Here is a 17,121-nt window from a genome sequence, read left to right as displayed (position 1 = left end):
GACTGGTGGTCACATGTTCAGACCCACCAGTGCATCATTAAAATACTAGACTCCTAAAACAGAATCCCTTGAAGGCCAAGATTCTTAGGACTCTGAACCCTTTGCCCAGTATTCTTTGCTAGGAATCTGCTCCCAGAGGATGCAGCGATAGCTACACACACAGAGATGGGTCTAAAAGGTTAGATTAATGGAGGAACAGTCTAGCAGTGGCTACTAGACAGGATGGCAAAAGGGAACATCCTCATTCAGAGGCACTAAGCTTCTGAATCCCAGTGCCAGGTGGCGACATCATGCGAAGGTGGCAGCCTGTAGGCCCTGCTGTTGGCCCTCCAGAGGAACTGGCTGGCCCCTGGGTGAGACAGGATGCTAGATGAGATGGGCCCTCCCTGGCCTGACCCAGCAGGGCCCTCCTGATGTCCTTAGGAAGGCCTCAGCCTCTCAGCCCTGTTGTTGTTCCTCCAGAGGAACTGGCTGGCCCCTGCGTGAGACGGGAGGCTGGATTAGATGGACCCCCATGACCCAGCAGCCATCGTCAGCTTGGTTTCCCCCCCTCCTGCTCCTGAGATTGGGCTGGCGGGTCCCGCCTGCATTGATTGTTGAGACAGGATACTGGACTAGATGGACTAGATCAGGGGTAGTCAAACTGCGGCCCTCCAGATGTCCATGGACTACAATTCCCAGGAGCCCCTGCCAGCGAATGCTGGCAGGGGCTCCTGGGAATTGTAGTCCATGGACATCTGGAGGGCTACAGTTTGACTACCCCTGGACTAGATGGGCCGCATGTCTCATTCAGCAGAGCTTTCTATTTTACCAGCTTCTACATTAGTGCTGCAAAAGTAAAATAACAGAGTGTCACTATCTTGTTTTTATAGATTAGGAAACAGCAGCCCTTGAATCTGTTATTAAACCTGTTCCACCACCCTCCCCAAAAAGTTTGGTTGCCCTCCTCTTTTCCTCCACATGTTCTCAGTTTCCAGCACCGCTTGGTACGATAAGAAAACACTGAATACACACATGTACAATGCTTTAGGATAAAATATATATATAATATATATAAAATATATATATATAAAAGTCACAAATACACATTAAAAACGAAAAAAGATATAAAAATATCTTGTAGAAATGATTGTTCCTCGTAAGCTGTGGAGAAAGGCGTGACGGTTGTAGTACCTGGTTGGAAGACGGAGAGCACTCCGGCCCCTCCGTCTGGATCCCATCAGGGAGAAGACAGTGGTGGGAAGGAAGTGCTGGCCCATCTGTTGCCATCTGTGAAGCAATCTCTATCTACGCGGACATCAAAATGTGGTGGATTCCGCTTTCGTTATAAGGAAACAGGCCAAGTGGCTGAGTGGGGAGAACTCCCGGCTGCTAACTCCTTCACCCACCGGACTTCTCTGAATAGGATGCCCCGTGGATCCTGAGGTGCCCCAAACATCCTTTTGGGAGAGAATAAGGAAGGGGCTGCTCAGTGCTAGAGCAGAAGGTCCCAGGTTCATTGCCTGGCACCTCCAGTTAAGAATCAGATAGTAGGGAATGTGAAAGACCTCTGCCTGAATCCCTGAAGAGCCACTGCTACTCTGAGCAGACCGTACGGACTCTGATGGACCACTGGTTAAGATTCAGTGCAAGGCAGATTCACATGCTCAGTGGTGAAAGGAGTCGATTCAAGAAGTCTGACCAGGACACACTGGCTGCAGGGCCTTCCTAGCAGACTTGTTTCGTTTAAGGAAAAGAACCAAGTTTATACCACAAACTGGGACGGAATTGGCATGTTCAGCCCCCACACCAAAGCCCTAACGACACCCACGTCAACCTCATTCATTACCCAAGTTCCCTCAACAATCCATTTGGATGTGGGGCGGGCAAACATTAATACACATTCTTTTTTTTTTAATATAAAAACTTTCATTTTTTTTATCTTCGTGATAAAAAGAACATTAAATATAAAAGGGGATTAAAGAGCTGTCACTGAGTTACAGAAACGATTGGGGGAAGAAGTGGGTTTTAAATGCTTTCTTCTAAAAATAGATTAAATATATATATATGTTTCTCTCTCTCTCTCTCTCTCTTTTTTTTTACATCAGGCCACTTGTGGAATTTATTATCCGTAGGTTTTAGAGGAAACACTGGCCTCGAGATAAACTTATTCAGGATGAACTCAACTTTGCAGTCCTATTTTGAAGGGGCAATAATACAGTCACATCTAAGGTTGTGCGCAGTGGCATCTGAATCGGCTGTTCCACGCCGCCACACACAACTCTAGTCACATCCAGTACCCTGAAATATATAGATCATAAAGCAACACTCCCTCCCAATATATGTATGATTCCTTCTCTCAACTCCAAATATAGGCATCAATTCGCTTAGAGTTCACTTTATCCTGCCTTCAGAAATTGAAAACCTGCAGCTAAAGTCAATTTTGTCTGTACCTTTTAATGGTAAGTTTACCCTATATTAACACACTTCTGCACTGTGTCTATTGAAGTTTTTTGCAGAGGTGACTTGCTATGGCTTTCCTTTGCTCAGAGCCATGGTTAAGAGAGTGGTTAAGAGAGGTGGCCTCTATCTGGAGAACTGGGTTTGATTCCCCATTCCTCTGCGTGCAGCCAACTGAGTGACCTTAGGCCAGTCCCAGTTCTTTCAGAGCTTTCAGAGCCCAGTTCTTTCAGAGCTCTCTCAGCCTCACCTACGTCATAGGATGTCTGTTGTGGGGGAGTGGAAGGGAAAGGCTTTTGTAAGCTGCTTTGGAATTCCTCCAGGCTCTGAAAAGTGGGGTATAAAGCATCAGCTCTTCTTCTTCGCTTCTTCATTTACCCTAGTTTGGCCACTCTTCTACCCTGGCCTAGATAGACAAAGGAGGTAGGAATTTAGTCAGCAATTTCTACCCTGAAGGAATTAAACACACCTGTTCCCTATTTCAGGACTGTATCAGTTTTTTAGTGCCAATTTACAAGGCACGCCCAGCGGAGGCGCACACAATGCTTGCGGACTGCACTGCAAGTCCGCCCATGCCCCAAGCTCAGCAAGGATGAAAAGATTCTCCCTTCCCCTCTGAAGTGGGATCCGGGCATCAGCCCAGCAACTGAGCCCCCCATCCCTAGCACCATATTTGAGGGGAAAAGGACAATTCTCCTTCTAATACATGCTTCTCTCCCACACGTGCACACTGCAATGGTTAACACAAGATCCCTAATCTTGCGTGATGCATCACAAAACGGAAAATTTCTAATAGCCACAGAGGCTGAGCAGGGAATGAAGGAAGGGCGCCCTTCTCCTTGGGGGAAGAAGCACCTTCGTTATCCCGAGACTCCCAGCAAAACTGGAAGCAGCACTTTAATGGCGATCAAATTAGAAGCAGTGCTTTAACGGCAGCTGCAAGGTGTCATTCAGACAAGCTGTTGTGTGTTGTTGGGTGCGTGGGAGGCCATTTCCCCTGCATCCCTTGTGCTGTAGTGTAGTGTTTGTCCCCCCTACAAAACGATGCCTTCACTGTCCTAAAAAGAAGGGAGGGAGGAGGAAAGCATCTAGGAAAGGTTTTTTTCTTATCAAGGCACTTCTGTCATTCCCAAATCAGCAGCCAGTCTGGGCACCGGCAGGAGTGAGAGTGCAGGATTCAGAGTAAGGAAGCAGTTCCACAGGTGAAGCCTGGGGGCAACTGACTTTGCTCGAGTCTGCCCGTTTTCACAAGTCCAGAGGCTCTTCCACCTGAACTGACTGCAGCTGGGTCAGTACCTTCTCGTCAGAGTCGAGGGATTCTGGATCCATGGGGTCACTGCCAGAGGCATCCAGCAAGAGGCCCTCCCCATCTGGGAGCCGAAGCAGACCCCCCTGCTCCTCCATGGGACCCTTGTCCATCTCAAACAGCCCCTCGGAGGTGGGCCCTTGGAGGTCCATGCTGACCGGGCTGGACCAGACCACCTGCTGATGGGACATTGTCAGACTGCTGGGCTGAGAGAAGCTTGAAAGGAGGCTGGTCTGGCCAGAGTCTGTGCTGAACGCCAAGTCTGGTGGCCCGGGGCTGTCCGAGGCTGAAAGAGAGGGGATGGCAGAAGGCAGGATGGGGCTGATCCCAGGAAGTAGCATGTTGCTGGCTTCGTTGTCTTCCAGAGCCGCCGGAGGGGTGGTGGCCGCTTCCTGCTTGATGGGCAGGGCCAGAGAAGGGGCTGCGGAGCCTGACAGGATGGGTGCCATCAACATGCTTGCGGGAAAGGTGGCCGTCAGGATGAGTTTGCCCTGCTGCAGAGCCATGCCAGTAACAATGGTGCCGCTGCCTGTAACTGGATTCGTCAAGAGGATGTTCCCTGGGGTGGAGGGAGAGAGCACAAGGGAAGAAAACAACCTGTACCTCAGGCAAGGAAAGCAGCCCAGAAATCTGGCTTCCAATAACTCCCTGGCCACCCACCAAACACCCTTCTTTAGCCTCCACCTGTCCCCACCAACTTTTAACCAATAAGGGCTCAGTCCCCTTATAGTCTTTCAGCAGGCAATGCCGGCGGCCTGATCTAGAACATTCTACATCCAAATTTGAACCCCTTAGCTCCTTTGAGATCAAGATTTCTTATTTATTACACTAGCTTCAAAGCCCGTTCCTAAGAACGGGCCTTGAAAGGGCCCCCTCCACTGGCCAGGCAGCTTAAGGTGGCTTTGGGCTGCAGCTTGCAGCCAGATCAAGTGGGGTGGGCGGGGGCTGGGCAGCTCATTAGCAGGGGCGGGATAGAGCTCCATAGCAGGCAGTCAGCAGGCCAGGATGCCCTCGTCAGCAGACCCAGCCTAGCAGGCTAAGAGGCCCTCATTAGCAAGGCCTCCACCATGACCTTTTGCCCAGGCCCTCTCCCCTTACCTGCTGCTGACTCCAGGCACTGAGGCGTCTGAGAGCAAAGAGGGCTGAGGGCGGGAGCTGCAGGGGCAGGACAATCAGGACAAAGCTGGCTGCACCCTGATTGGCCCTATCCTAACTTGGACAGCCAGTCTCATCCCACCCCCTAGGCTGTTTCACAAATATATAGAGGAACAATGGATAAGGATTTATATACCACCCTCCCCGGAGGAGATGATGTTCAGGGCATGAGCATTCAACAGCTTTGTTTTTGGGGTATGTGTTTTGAATGGTTAGCAGCCCCTTAGAGACTAGGTTTGAGTTTTCAGACAGAGTCTGGTAACACTTTACAAGATTTTCAGTTACAAGATTAGCAATTTAGCAGCAGAGAGGTTAGAGCAGCCACTGAACTGAAACTGATAATGACACTCAGTTTTGGCTGGTCCTAATCTCTAGCTTTTGGATTTTGCTTTGCCTACCTAAAACTCCAACCAATTATCTGAGAAGGCAACTAGACCTCCCTTTTTCTCCCCCAGTGCTTTTAGAGTTCTTGGTTTAGTGCCGCAATCCCAAGAAATCCCTTTCCTACATCTTCCCTTCCTGCCAACCTTCCCCGACCCTCCTCTGCCCACCGTGGTTACCTGCCGTCGTGGCTGGAAGCTGAAGTGCTGTCATGCTGACGTTGGTGTTGATGAGATGCACGTTACTGTGGCCGAGGTTTCCACATGAGGTCGGTGCCTGGGGTGCCCCTGCCACGGCCCCCACTTTGAGGGGGGCAGAGGTGGTCAGGATCTGGATTGGGCTGCCCATGCCCTGCTGCAGTGTCACAACTTGTGAAGTGGGCACCACTTGGGGGAGAGAAATAATCTGGGATCCCTGGCCCACTTGGGGGAGGGAGACGAGCTGAGGGGCGGAGGCCCCCTGGGGGACGGTGTAGATCTGTGTGGGGGACACGGGCACCATTTGAGACGGGGAAAGCACTTGGGAGCCTGAAACAGGCTGGGACAGAGGCACGACCTGGGAGGGAGGGGAAACCTGGGCGAGGGGGAGCAGAGCGGGGGCAGGAACATGGAGGACCGTAGCCTGGGCTGGAGAGGAGCCCGGAATAGAAAGGAGGGGTGTTGCCGCCATGGGGGGAGGAGGTGTCGGCAAACCAAGCTGCCCGTCAGCTGCTGCCACCGCCACCGGGGGGCTGGGCAGGGCCTGAGTGCTGGGGATTAGTTTAGCAAGAGGAACCATCTGGGGGCTGGGTGTCGAGGCTGGCTGAGCCCCCAGGGGCAGCTGAGCCCCCGCAGGGGTGTCTTCATTTGATGGGACAACTTGGGACATGGGAACGGCGGTCAATATGGTGGCTTTGTGACTGGACAGGAGCGTGGAGGCATCTGAGAGAGACAGAAGAGGTGGGGCAGCCACGGGCCCATCCTCTGACTTCATTTCCACGCCAAAGGCCAGCGCCTCGGCCGCTTCGGACTTCACCTCCCCTGGAAGAGCCGCGGGGCTGAGGATGACGGCAGCTGAGGGAAGGGACTCCTGTGGAGCCTTGGAGGCCTCTGGGCTGCTGGCCACTGACGTTTTGCCACTCAGCATGGTGGCAGAGCCATTCAGGAGGACGGGTGGGCTGGGGGCTGCCACGGGGCTAAGGGTAATGGTTTGGTTGTCCCCGAGAGCCAGCCCGTTCAGGATCACGCCTCCGCTGGGGGTCTGGATCACCGATCCTCCGTTGAGAAGCATGGTCGGGGAGCTGGCCGTGATGAAGTTGCCATTCAAGAGGATGGAAGAGGCACTGGAGCAGGGGGTGGGCAGGAAGAGGCTGCTGGAGGCAGGAATCCCTTCAGGCACAGCCGGGGCTGCTTCCGTTTCCTCCAGGCCACGGCTGGACTCATCCTCCGTGCTGGGATTCCCGTCGGATTCGCTGCAAGAGAGGAAGGGCAAAGAATTCTGAAGGAGGAGCGGGAAAGGCTGAGCCGCCTGCAGAAATGAAGGAGGAGTCGGGACGGGGAACGTTTCATTTGGGTTAGTAAACCTTTGCAGGCCTTTTAGCTCATGAACAGATGTTGAAAAAGAGTGGGGTTTTATAGTCTGCTCTTCTCTACCTGAAGGAGCCTCAAAGCAGCTTCCAATGGCCGTCCCTCCCTCTCCCCCCTGTGATGTAGGTGGGGCTGAGAGAGCTCTGAGAGAACAGCGACTGGTCCAAGGCCACCCAGGTGGCTCTCTTAAAAACAGCAGGCACACCCAAGGGAAAATTTCTCCTGCCACGGTAGCAGGAAGCTGGTGTCTTCCTGTGAGTGATACCAGAGTACAACTTGTTTCACCCACACCTTACTGAAGTTTTCAGACAAGCTTTGTTGTTATACAAACCAGCAAACTCCTTTACATTTTTTCCAGCAAACCACAGTTTGCTCTTCTCTCCAAACAGGCCCTCTCTGCTTCGCGTGTTCCCAGCCAAACAAGATCCCAAAGTCTCATTTAATCTGTTCTGACATAACAGGCAAGCTACGGAATGCTGCAAAAATGAAGCTTTTAATTAGTGGAGCGATGGCGGGGCCTCAGGGGGCAGGAATTCCCCCCTGACAGGGTCTGCTCGAGGGTCAGGGGGCCCGCAAGAAGAGCACCTGGTGCAAAGTAAGGGTCAGGACTCGGCAGAACCATCGTGTACCTAAATGTCTTTCATGGTTGGAAACGTTTGTTCTGCAAAGCACAAGAAGGGGGAAATCTGTAAGATCTGATAGTTTTCAGATTCTGAGCAGGGAGCATGCTGGCTGCCCTGTTTTGCACAGATGCAAATAAAAAAGCAAAAGTCACCAGCAAGGAAATAAATACTAGAGCGTATAAAGGCTGACATTTCACTGGAAGGCAAAGGCACCAAACTCCGGCTCACTTGCTTTGGCCGTATCATGAGATCCAACTCAATGGAGAGAGGAATTATGCTAGGATTGGTCAGTGGACAAAGGAAACCAGGATGGCAAAGAACACGGGGGTCAGAGACGATCTAAACGGACTCTGGTCAGAGCATCATGCAAGCCAAAGAAGTGGTGCAAGATGAAAAAACGTGGCCACACTCGAGCTATAGAATCAGGACATAATCCTCGGGTAAATGTAAAGGTATCCCCTGTGCAAGCACCGAGTCATGTCTGACCCTTGGGGTGACGCCCTCCAGCGTTTTCATGGCAGACTCAATACGGGGTGGTTTGCCAGTGCCTTCCCCAGTCATTACCGTTTACCCCCCAGCAAGCTGGGTACTCATTTTACTGACCTTGGAAGGATGGAAGGCTGAGTCAACCCTGAGCCGGCTGCTGGGATCGAACTCCCAGCCTCATGGGCAGAGCTTTCAGACTGCATGTCAGCTGCCTTACCACTCTGCGCCACAAGAGGCTCTTAAACCTAGTTTTTCAGCACCTTTATAAGCCCTCCTCGGCTTATACGATTGAAATCAAAGCCTTCTCCAGCCAGCCAATCTTTGCATTGCCTTTTGCAAATGTGTACTGCAAGCTGACCTTGCTCTGACTTGTGTTTGTTTTAAAAGTTGATTTTTACAGTTCTTTCAGTGTTCAGTTTTATACAGTTCTTCATATCAGTGTTTTGTTCTGGGGGGAGCACTGCAGTTGTAGTTAGAGTTGTCCATTCTCTGTTTGGTAGCTGTTGTAGTAGGTTGCAAACTTCGGATACTGTTGTTCTGCTCTGGTTTGCTGGCCTAGGGGGCACTGTTTGGTTCTCCTGCCAGAGCTGTTCTCACAAAGCAGTTCTGTCAGAGCTCTCTCAGGGTGTCTGGCATCAAGAGAAGAAGGGAAGGCAATTGTAAGCCGCTTTGAGACTCCTTTGGTTAGTGAAAAGTGGGGTACAAAAGCCAGCAGCTATTCATCCTCTTGACTTTTCTGTATTTGTTGGAGGGGAGGCTAGGTGGGAGAACCTGTAATGATGGAACATTTCCCACCCTCGGCTTATATGCGAGTCAATAAGTTTGCCCAGGTTTTGTGGTGAAATTAGGTGCCTGGGCTTATATACAGATCGCCTTATATACGAGTATATACGGTAGGATCCGATTGTGTAATTTTTGCACCATAGAATCCTAGAGTTGGAAGGGATCTCCAGGGTCATCTAGTCCAAGTCCCTGCAAAGTGCAGGAACTCACAACTACCTGCCCTCCCACTCACAATCTGCCTAAGTTCATAAAATCAGCATTTCTGTCAGATGACTATCTCGCCTCTGTTTAAAAACGTCCAAAGAAAGAGAACTCCTCCTGGATGTTTAGCTGAAAATTCTTTTGAATTAATTTCAACCTATTGGTTCTGGTTCGACTCTCTGAGGCAAGAGAAAACAACTCAGCTCCATCTTCTGTATGACAGCCCTTCAGGTATTTAAAGATGGTTATCATATCCCCTCTTAGTCATCTTCTCTCCAGGTTAAACAGACCAAGCTTCCTCAACCTTTCCTCATACGATTTGGTCTCCAAACCCCTCACCATCTTCGTAGCCCTCCCCTGGACTCCAGTTTCTCTCCATCTTTCTTCAGTTGTGGTGCCCAAAATTGAACACAATATTCCAAGTGAGGTCTAACCAGAGCGGAGTAAAGCGGTAACATCACCTTGCATGATCTGGACACTGTACTTCTTTTAATACAACCCAAAATCCCATTTGCCTTTTTAGCCATCGAGTCACACTGCTGACTCATGTTCAGTGTCTGGTTTACTGAGACCCCCAGATCCTACTGCCAAATCTCACCCATCCTATAGTGATGTATTTGATTTTTCCTACCTAAATGGAGAACTTCACATTATTTATTTATTTATTTATTAATTATTCAATTTAGCCCAATTTTCCAGTCTGTCAAGATCATCTTATATTCTGATTCTGTCTTCTTTTGCTTCTATTCCTTTATCCAAATCATTTATAAATATATTGAACCACACAGGGCCCAGGACAGATCCGTGAGGCACTCCACTCATCACTCCTTTCCAAGAAGATGAGGAACCGTTTACAAGCACCCTTGTCAACCTGTTCTCGATCCACCTAATAGTAATAGGATCCATACTGCATTTTACCAATCTGCCAATAATAACATGAGGAACCTTATCAAAAACCTTACTGAAATCAAGGTAAACAATGTCCACAGCATTCCTAGCAAGGTAGTAACTTTCTCAAAAAAGACATAAGATTAGTCTGACATGACTTGTTCTTGAGAAAGCCATGCTGACCCTTAGTAATTACATCCATCCACTCTAGCTGCTCAAGGACGATGACTCTTAAATCAGAGTCCAGTAGCACCTTTAAGACCAACAAAGATTTATTCAGGGCGTGAGCTTTCGAGTGCAAGCACTCTTCATCAGACACTCCTCGACAGCTCACGCCCTGAATAAATCTTTGTTGGTCTTAAAGGTGCTACTGGACTCTGATTTTATTGTGCTACTTCAGACCAACACGGCGACCCATTTGTATCTATGATGACTCTTAGAAATTACAGCCATCTGCTCTAGCTGCTCAAGGGCTGACTGTTTGATAATTTGTTCTAAAATCCTACCAGCTATAGACATCAAGTTGATGGTTTGCAGATGGGGACATTTTCCTGCCTCCAATTTTCTGGCACCTGTTCTCCAATAACTGTCAAAAATAATGGACAGAGGCTCAGAAACTACATCTCCACGTTCTTTTAGTACCCTTGAATGCAATTCATCTGGCTCAGGGAATTTGGTTTCATTTAAAGAAACTAGGTGTTTATGGACTACCCCCTACAGTGATCCTAGACCACAACTCCCATCCCTCATCACATGAAATGATTTTGCCATGTTGAGCACGATTCCCCTCGCAAGAGAAGACTAAAGAGAAGTAGGAACTGAGCAATTCAGCCCTCTCTTCATGACCTGTTACAATGTCACTTTCTGGTCCCTACAATGGTCCTGCCATGTCCCTATTCTTACGTTACTTTGAATATAACTAAAGAACCTTTTCTTGTTGTTTTTAGCATTTCTTGCTAGCCTAAGCTAGCACTTTCCCTACAAGCCTTGGTTATTTGTTTATATTACTCCTTGGTTATAAGGTCCTCCTTCCTTTTCCTAAATGAGTCTTTTGAAAGTCGTTTATGGAGCCATCCCGGTTTCTTTAGGTTCCTCCCAGTTTTCCTTCTCAGGGGAATTGTCTGTGATTTTGCCTTCAGCATTTCACTTCTGAGAAACTCCCAGACTTCTTGGACTTCCATCTCCTTAAGTTTTCTTGACCATGGGATTCTACCCAACATAACTAAGTTTGTTAAAATTTGTTCTCCTGAAGTCCAGCCTGTAGGTAGGACTATGTGCAGCTTTTCTCTTCCCCAAGATCATACAGTCCAAAATCACATGGTCACGACTACCAAGCTCACCCAGAACTTTTACCTCATCAACCAGTTCTTCCCTATTGTTGAGAATCAAGTCTAAAATACCAGGCCCCCTGGTTGCCCCTTCCACTTTCTGGGAAATCATAGAATAGAGAGTTGGAAGGGGCCATACAGGCCATCTAGTCCAACCCCCTGCTCAAAGCAGGATTAGCCCAAAGCATCCTAAAGCATCCAAGAAAAGTGTGTATCCAACCTTTGCTTGAAGACTGCCAGTGAGGGGGAGCTCACCACCTCCTTAGGCAGCCTATTCCACTGCTGAACTAAAGTTGTCAGCAAGACAAGTCAAGAATTTATTGGTCTTTTCATTTTTAGCCAAGCTGGTCTTCCAAAAGATATCTGGGTCATTGAAATCTCCCATGACCACTATATCATAATCTGGTCTAGGAGCATCTCATCCAAGTCCTGTGTCTGGCCTGGTGGTTTTATGGGTTACGTTATGGGATCCACTATGCTTTGATTCTCTCTTTTAAAATTTCTGGCTGGTTCCAGATCCCAATGCATCATTTGCTGAAATGTCCCGTCCTGTTGAGTGCATTGTATTGTAATCCGCCTGGAGGCCCTGTGATAAAGGCAGACTATAAATAAGGTAAATCTGCTTTACACAGGTAAGGCAACCCTTGAAAATCCTTTGGGAAATGCCAGTGGTGCATCATGGTCAACTCATACTATTCCAATTTTGTGGCCGCTGCACAGGCTGTCAATTGGTTTCTGGATCCAATTCAAGGTGGTGGTGAATGTAAGAAAAGCCATGTTTTTAAATATATATATATATATTGCCAGTTGCTGGAAGAGAGACAGAGTGGGGCTGTAGTTAAGAGCAGTGGCTTCTAGTCTCGTGAGCCGGGTTAAATCCCGTACTCCTCCCCATCCAGCCGGCTGGGTAAACTTGGGCTAGTCACAGTCCTGATAGAGCTATTCTCACAGAGCAGTAATGTCAGAGCTCTCTCAGCCTCACCTCCCTCACAGGGTGTCTGTTGTGGGGAGAGGAAGGGAAGGTGATTGTCATCCACTTTGAGACTCTTTTGGGCAGTGAAAAGCAGGGTATAAAAACAACTCTTATTCTATATCTGTGGTGACTAAAAAACTCCCAATTAAAGACTTGATCTCAAGGAGGTAGCTTAACTGTATCTGGGCTATACCACTTCAGATGACAAGCAAGGACTCATAGGTGCACATGCATCTAATATCTTGCCTTAAAAGAACTAACACATGATGGTTAAGCCTGTGCTAGGACATTTCTGCTTGAATTAACTGCGTTTTCCAAGGGCTGGGAATTGTTATGACACAATCTGCTCTACCTGCACTCCAAAGCACTCCAACTAAGCGGCCAAGGAAGCATTTGGCATTCTTAAGGCAGTGTGGGTGGGTGTGTTTGTGTGTGCGCACGCGCACACACACAGAGGGAGAGAGGGAGGAAGCCGGAGGAAGTTCAGACCCAGCCGGGATTCACATTTCACAACAAAGGGGAAGAGTTGGGGCCCCCCCATTCCACGTTGCTGCACAGCGCAGCTGTCCTGGAACAGAGAAATATGCTAGGATTTGGGGGGCAAGGGGGGGGAACCCAGCTGCAGCAACATCTGGATAAGCCTGCTCCAATTCTCTCCCCCACACCCCTTAAGAGCGGAATGAGCTGAAACTCTCTGGAAGTTAAGTGGTTTCTCCTTTTTGTTTGCCAAAGGAGGGAGAGCAGGCTAGCAAAACAAGACCTTTTGCCTCCAGGGCATGTAGCTGGGAGGAATCCCCCCCCCTTTCCAGGATCATGTACTTCTTTTGTATTCTTATAGGTGCATCTTCCTCCTAAGTCATCAAGTACACAGGGTCTCTAATTCCTTCCTTAGTGACCCCCTGTGGATTGGGCAGAAACAAAATTCATTTGTTTGTGAAGGTCAGTAAAACAGGAGGGAGCAGAGGCTCAGGAAAGACAGCAACATTTTGCCAAGTCTCAAGCTCAGCTCTCCTTAGGGACATCACCTTGATTCGTCCAAGTTCTCTTATTACGGCATGGCACAGTGGTCGAACTACAATCTGGGAATTTCACAGTTCTCCCCTCCTTTCCGCTACGACCTCCCAAGGTGGTCTTCACACAAGCCCCTCTGACTTCATGTTGTAGTGTACAGGTTAATAGTAGCTGGCCAGCTTTGCAGGGTTGTTGTCCAGAAAGCATTGAAAGTGATATACAAATGCCATGAGTTGGTTTGTTGTTAGGTTCTGACAAGTCGTTTCCGACTCATGGTAGCTTTATGAATGAAGGCCTGCCATCTGTTGTATGGGTCGGCACTGGACGTTTTAAGAGCAGATGAAGAACGCTTTGGCTGTCTCATGGTAGCTTTATGAATGAAGGCCTGCCATCTGTTGTATGGGTCGGCACTGGACGTTTTAAGAGCAGATGAAGAACGCTTTGGCTGTCTTCCACGTGCCGAGTGTAATTCTGGGTATAAACTTTGTGTGCATGCACACTCCTTCAGATACTCCGAAAGGAGACTTTCTTAACTATCATTGTGTGGGGTGAAATGCATGAGCACACGACACCTTATGCCCAGAATTCAACTGTATCTGTCTTAAAAGTGACCCTGGACTCAACCTTTGTTCTGATGCTACCCACCTCAGCCTTCCTTCAGTGCTGTAGAATAAACCTTTCGCTGAGGATGCAGAATTCAGAAATCTTTCAAAAGACACTCCCTAAATATCAGGATCCTCTGCGTGATTCAGATTTACACTTGTGGGAAGGGAACTTACTGATTTGTCCTGTTTGGGGCAAGAGGGCAAAATCTGAGGTCTCGCCATCAACTTCGTAACTTGACCTCTCGAGCATGATGTCAGGGGTGGCCAAACTGTGGCTCTTCATGTGCTGTGGCCAGCATGTGCTGGAAAGGGCTCATGGGAATTATAGTCCGTGGACGTCTGAAGAGTCAGTTTGGCCAACCCTGGTTCAGAGACCCAGAAGCCTTGAAAAATCTCTTCTGGAAAGCCCTTGCACTGAACTGCCTAGAATTCAGGAATTTCCCTTTGCTCCCCAGCTCTAGACTTTCCCTAGAACTTGGGAAGACGCTGTTACCCTACACAGCAACTGAAAACATTTCCAACTATGATCACCAGCCTCCTTGAACCACGAGGAAAAGTGGGGAATAGATTGTTTAATAAATAAAATCAATAAATTCCACGCTCCCCCCAAGCCCTGCCCTGGGAACATTGAAGTTCAATCAAGTGACAGCTATACCCCCTAAATCTAGGGCAGCCTTTCTCAACTTTTTTACTGTTGAGAACCCCTTGAAATGTTCTTCAGGCTTTGAGAAACCCCAGAGGTGGTCCAATCGTGCAGAATTTGGTTGGGAAGGACAGCTGTGGACACATTCATCAAGGGCTCCTCCAGGCCATTTTTGTTTCAACGTGTCCATATATGGTTATATCACCTGCTAAATATTTAACATATGCATATATATCTAATGTGTATTTAATGTGTAATGTATTTATATAAATTAATTAATTACCACCATTCAGGAAACCCTTCCAGAGCCACCAAGAAACCCCAGAGTTTCATGAACCCCTGGTTGAAAAAGCTTCATCTAGGGCAGGGGTAGTCAAACTGCAGCCCTCCAGATGTCCATGGACCACAATTCCCATGAGCCCCTGCCAGCATTCGCTGGCAGGGGCTCCTGGGAATTGTAGTCCATGGACATCTGGAGGGCCGCGGTTTGACTACCCCTGATTTAGGGTTTCTACAGAGTGCGCATAAGTATGAGCCCTCCTCGCAGACTGGCTATACCTACCTGATGAGCTTGAGGAGACCCCTAACAAATTTAGGTGGGTCCAGGGCCTCAAGCTACAGGTGCCCAACCTTCTGATTTTAAACGTGTGAATTTGGATGGGCACATCCGCAAGGGCTGTACTGAATCTGCAGCGGTCGACTGAAAGCCCCTAAAAGGCTGGCAAGCAGAGCCCTGAGAGAGAGGAGGTGCTAGTGGTGCAGTGGTAGGAATGTCAACCACTCAAATTCCCTCCACAAAGGTCACTAGAGGGTGCGGTGGAATGATGGGGGAAACGTGCTAAGGAGATGTGGCACAGTGGTAGATCATCTGCTTGGCATGCAGAAGGTCCCAGGTTCAATCCCCAGCATCTCCAGCTAACAAGACCAGGCAGCAGTCAATGTGAAAGACTTTTCTCTGCCCGAGACCCTGGAGCGCTGCTGCCAGTCTGAGCTGGTGATACTGACCTTGCAGGTCTGCCTAATGTAAGGCCACCTTCCTGTGTGTATTCTTTGGCTCAGTGGCAGAGCATCTCCTTGACCTGCACAAGGTCCCAGGCTCCTCTCAACAGCAGCAGGTGGTAAGAGCTGAGAAATAACCTGGCACACTTGAAAGCAGCTGCCAGTCTGAGTAGAAATGCTAACTTTGAGGGACCAAGGGTCTGATTCAGTAGATGGCAGCTTCCTGAAGGAAGATCTGCTTGGCAGAGGACGCCAACGCCCCACCACCATCTCACTGGCATCCAGAGGCAGACCACCCCTGGAGAGAGTGGCTGCCAGCCAGAGCAGACAACACTGATGGACACTATAGGAGCAGGACACTAGACATCAGTGCCAATGTGCTAGGGCAGTTGAAGTGGACAGGCCAGGTCCCTCAACGTCAGCATTGCCCGCTCAGACCGGCAGCAGCTCCCCCTCCAGGTCTTTCTCAGGGCTGAGGACTGATCCTTGATTGGACCCGGCACCTTCTGCGCACCCAGCCGAGGCTCTGGCCCAGGGAGCTTCTGCCGGGGGCTTTCCTGCCCCCTCCCCGCCTCACCTCTTGCTGGGCGTGCTGGGCGTGCCCCCGCCGCCGTTGCCCGCCGCCGCTCCTGCTGCTGCTGCCGCTGCTCCGCCGCCGCTGCTGCGGTCCCTCTGGCGCCGGTTCTTGAACCAGTTGCTGACCTGCGTGAGCGAGAGGCCGGTGTCGCGGGCCAGGCGGCGCTTCTGCTCGGGGCTCGGGTAGCGGCTGCGGCCGTAGGAGTCGCGCAGGGCGGCCCGCGAGCGGCGCTTGAAGCAGTAGACGGTCTCCTCGCCGTCCCAGATGGTGCCGGGCAGCGGGAACTTCTTGCGCAGGCGGTACTTGTCCACGGCGCCCAGCGGCCGGCCCCGGGCAGCCTCGGCCTCGCGGTAGCGCGCGCGCAGGTAGAGGTCCTGCAGGAAGGCGTGGTGGGGCGCGCCGAAGGGCCGGCTCTGCACCAGGCGGTACAGCTCGCCGAAGTCCCCGCGCGCGAAGGCCAGCAGCGCCCGCGCCTTGGCCAGGCTCTCGCCCGCCGCGCCCGCCTGCGCCTCCAAGCGCCGCGCCTCGCCCGCCGCCAGCGAGCCCACGAAGCGGCCCAGCCGGCCCGGGTCGCCCGCCTGCACCAGCGCCTCGCACACGCACGAGACCTGCTCGGCCGAGAAGCGCGGCGGCGGCGGAGACCCCGGGGGGCTGCCCGGAGACGCCCCCGCCGCCCCCTCGCCGCCCCCGCCGCCGCCGCCGGGAGGAGCCTGGCCCGAAGGGGCGGGCGCCAAAGTTTGCACAAGTTTGCGCGCCTCGCCCCCGGCCGCCTCCGCCGCTGCCTCCGCCTCGGCCTCTCCCCGCCCGGGCGCCTCGGCGGGCTCCGCAGGGAAGGAGGCCATCTTCGGGCCCGATTCCCCCTTCCCCCCCCCGCTCCCCTAGCCGCGCGGGTCTCCTCCCCCTCCTGGGCCGCCGGCCCCTTCCCCCATCCTAGAGCGCACGAGCCTCGCGCCCGGCCCCCGCGCCCCCGCGGGCTGCGGCTCCCAAGCCCCTTCCCTCCCTTCCCTTCCCTCCCCTCGGCCCTCCCCCCTCCCCCCGCTAACTTTTCCCTTCCCCTCCCCTCCCTACGCCCCGCCTCCTTTTCCCTCCCGGCGCCGCCCCTTTCGCTCGGCCAGCCTTCCTTCCCTCTCTCTCCTGGCGGGGGGGGGGACCCCTGGG

The 17,121-nt window shown here is 51.0% G+C and overlaps 1 protein-coding gene across 1 annotated transcript; it reads right to left on the bottom strand.

The window, feature by feature from the left end:
• Positions 1-1,025: 1,025 nt before the first annotated feature.
• Positions 1,026-16,827, bottom strand: SIX5 (SIX homeobox 5). The gene is made up of 3 exons (XM_077318437.1): positions 15,964-16,827; positions 5,461-6,731; positions 1,026-4,304 (listed from the first exon to the last, which is right to left on the bottom strand). The coding sequence occupies exons 1-3, from the start codon at positions 16,803-16,805 to the stop codon at positions 3,685-3,687; spliced, it is 2,733 nt and encodes a 910-aa protein (XP_077174552.1). The 5' UTR covers positions 16,806-16,827; the 3' UTR covers positions 1,026-3,684.
• Between the last annotated feature and the right edge of the window lie 294 nt (positions 16,828-17,121).

This window comes from Paroedura picta, unplaced genomic scaffold (assembly GCF_049243985.1).
Source record: "Paroedura picta isolate Pp20150507F unplaced genomic scaffold, Ppicta_v3.0 Ppicta_v3_sca21, whole genome shotgun sequence".
NCBI classification, from domain to species: Eukaryota; Metazoa; Chordata; class Lepidosauria; order Squamata; family Gekkonidae; genus Paroedura; species Paroedura picta.
Note: the sequence above shows the minus strand (reverse complement) of the source record. Positions and strands in the feature narration are given on the sequence as shown.